General features: G+C 40.8%; 1 protein-coding gene across 1 annotated transcript; it reads right to left on the bottom strand.

Moving 5' to 3' along the window:
* Window positions 1-940: 940 nt before the first annotated feature.
* LOC109804552 (CBL-interacting serine/threonine-protein kinase 7) lies at window positions 941-2,674 on the bottom strand. Its single transcript, XM_020366406.3, has one exon. It carries the CDS (start codon window positions 2,632-2,634, stop codon window positions 1,342-1,344), a length of 1,293 nt encoding a protein of 430 aa, XP_020221995.1. The 5' UTR covers window positions 2,635-2,674; the 3' UTR covers window positions 941-1,341.
* Window positions 2,675-3,189: the final 515 nt, after the last annotated feature.

Below are 3,189 nucleotides of genomic sequence, written 5' to 3'. Positions count from 1 at the left end.
CTTTGCCACTTTGCTGGTCCCAATAATGCTCTTAGATTGAAGTGAACCGACTACATGTTTTTCAAATAAAATATATCAATGCATGTCTCTTTTCCTGCGACTGTGCCCTTAGAACAGGAAAACTTTCTTAATTACTCAGTTACTCGAAATAAAGTCATGAGGTGTCCAATGAACATACAGACGCTATTTATAAAGAAGAGAAATTATATGCACGTAAGTACTATCTCATGAAAATTGATATATTTATATAAACAAGTCCTATGTATTGTAAAACTTATTAATTAGATCCTAGTTTTAGTGTCCATTCTATTATTTTTCTTCAATATTTAGGGAACTTGTTCATGTTTAATTTTTCAAATTTGTCTGAGATTTAATTATTAATGGCATGAGTTGTTAGCTAGACTATTATTATATTTTATTAAAAATATTTATTACTACAATTTAGTAATCCAACATTCCTAAAATTTTATTTTAATTATAAGGTTTTTACTCACAAATATTAAGAAAATTTTAATTTATACTCCTCATTTGTCATTTTACAAACTTTGATTATCAACTACTCCGTCATCTGCAATATTTGTAATCCTCTAGAAACAAATCCTACTCCATTTATAACTTATACTAATTTATTGATATTTTGTTTAAATTGATGAGGAAAAAAATGTCCAATTACATTTTAAAGTTTAAAAAAAAAATCAAATCTGTAAAACAAAATAAATATTAAAAAACCAAAGATTATGATTAATGAAGGGAGTAGTATATATTCTAAAAAATACTTTAAAGAATTTTTAACTATATTTATTTTATTTACACTTCATTTTTATAATAGACATGTAAATAAATAATTTATTTTCATGCATAAAGCATTCATCATATATATAAAAAGAACCGACTCGATAAAAAAAAAAAAAAAAAATGTAGGAAACCGACAAAAAAAAAGTTGACGGGTAGTAATTTTCATACTAGTATATAATATATATATAGGAAAGTGTGTACATTAGAAGTTGTTACAAAATGACCATTAGGAAAACACAAATTTATGGCATGAACTGAAAAGGAGAATAGCAAACATTAGTCACCATATAGTATTCTCATATGTTCATAACGATCATAAATTAATACACGTGTAACTAGAACTAAGCTACGGCACATAATAGTGAAATTATTTGCTCACAAGCATCAACGCTGCTTCTTCTCATCAGGACAACGTCTTGTGATGTCTCTCTCTGTCATCATGTCTAGATCCTTCACTTGAGAAGAACTAAATCATCTAACAAAAACGCACAGCACCGAGTGACTATATAGTATATAGTATATACAAATTAATGTCCATACGGAACTTCACGATTCGTGGTGCCAAGAAAGGACGAGATCTTGCAACGCGGATTTCCAATCCTCCCAATGATGTTCCTCAAACTCCAAGCCACCCTCCACAACCTTCACAGCCACCCAAAGAAGCTCGTTCGCCACAATCTCAAGCACCTCAAACACCAAAACCACTTTCCCTTTCACCAAAGCAATACCAGCACTGTTACTCTTCCCAACCTCAACAACCTTAAACCCCAAAACCCCACCCACTTCCTTTACCTTCTCCTCCACCACCTCCACTCTCGCACTCGAACTGAACCTCTTCTCTCTTCTACACGACGTCGTTTCGAATAAACTCCTCAAGTCCAAACCCGAAGACATGGATATAATGTCAAACGCGGTCAAACCCGAACCCTTATCATAAACGTTATTTTTAGTATTAGTATTCTCCCAGTCCAACGCGTTTTCCTCCGCGGTTTCCGCTTTAAGTGATTTCTTAAACCACGCATTACAAAACAGGGCCTCCAGGCCCATTCGCGTGCCCGGGTTCGGGTCCAGTAACTTATAGATAATAAAACGGGCCGGTTTCGTCATCCACTCCGGGAACTGGTAATCCCGCCGGCAAATTTTCTTGCACATCGCCGGAATGTTGGAGTCGTCGAACGGGAGGTACCCGGCCAGGAGGACGTAGAGGATCAGGCCGCAGGACCACGCGTCGGCCTTCGACCCGTCGTACCCGCCGCACCGCCGGAGAATCTCCGGCGCGGCGTAAGCCGGCGTGCCGCAGGCGGTGTGGAGGAGGCCGTTTTTGAGCTGCTCCGGCAGCGCCGAGAGGCCGAAGTCGGAGACCTTGAGGTTGCCGTCGCCATCGAGGAGGAGGTTCTGCGGCTTGAGGTCGCGGTGCGCCACGCCGTGGCGGTGGCAGAACCGGAGCGCGGAGACCAGCTGCTGGAAGTAGCGGCGCGCGGTGGCCTCCGGAAGGCGGCCGCGGCGGGAGATTCTGGAGAAGAGCTCGCCGCCGGCGGCGAGCTCGACGATGAGGTGGATCTTGGTCTTGGTGGCCATGACCTCGTGGATTCGGAGGATGTTAGGGTGGTGGTGGAGGCGGCGCATGGCGTCGATCTCGCGGATTATGCGCGGCTCCATCCCGGCGTCGACGGTTTTGGATTTGTCGATGATTTTGACGGCGACGGTGGCGCCGTCGACAAGGGAGCGCGCCTGGTAGACCTTGGCGAAGCTGCCGCGGCCGAGGAGGCGCGTGAGCTGGTACTTTCCGAGGATAGTGGCGGCGCGCGGCGGCGCCTGCTGGTTGAATGGTGGTTCCATGATTGAGCGTGGAACGGGACAGAGAGTGTGTGATGGAGGAGTTGGGTTTATATAGAAGTTTTTGTGTGGGTTGGGATCTTTCGCTGTCACCGATACACCGGTTGGCTTCCACTTTAAAATTCCCTTTTGTAAAATATAAATATTTAATTGCTGGCTGAGATAAATATTGTTTAAACTTAGAATTAGCGTTTTAATAGTATATCATTAGTTGGTGCTTGGTGGTTAGTCTATTTACCAACTGTTACCAGACATGACTATTCATTCTGAGCCGTAAATACAAAGCGCCATAGGTTGACTACACCACAAGCACATTTGACTTGGATCAAGAGTGAGTTGCGTAAAAGCTTTTATGAATATATCCCCTCTATTTTAAATCTTATTGTATAAATCAAATACTAATGTGATCAAGCAAAATTTAAATATCTATATTTTTTAACATCTTAAAAGAGAGAGGGCTGTTCTTATAAAATAATTTATATATAATTTAAAAATATAGAAATATAAATAAATGCGGTGGAACAGTGGGAATAAGATGCATTGCAAAAAGCAAATCCA

Source organism: Cajanus cajan, chromosome 7 (genome assembly GCF_000230855.2).
Source record: "Cajanus cajan strain Asha chromosome 7, NIPB_CcT2T_4, whole genome shotgun sequence".
NCBI lineage: Eukaryota > Viridiplantae > Streptophyta > Magnoliopsida > Fabales > Fabaceae > Cajanus > Cajanus cajan.
Note: the sequence above shows the minus strand (reverse complement) of the source record. Positions and strands in the feature narration are given on the sequence as shown.

Bases quoted from the DNA above. Each gene is read 5' to 3' on its own strand.
- LOC109804552 (XM_020366406.3), bottom strand. From the start codon at position 2,634: ATGGAACCACCATTCAACCAGCAGGCGCCGCCGCGCGCCGCCACTATC.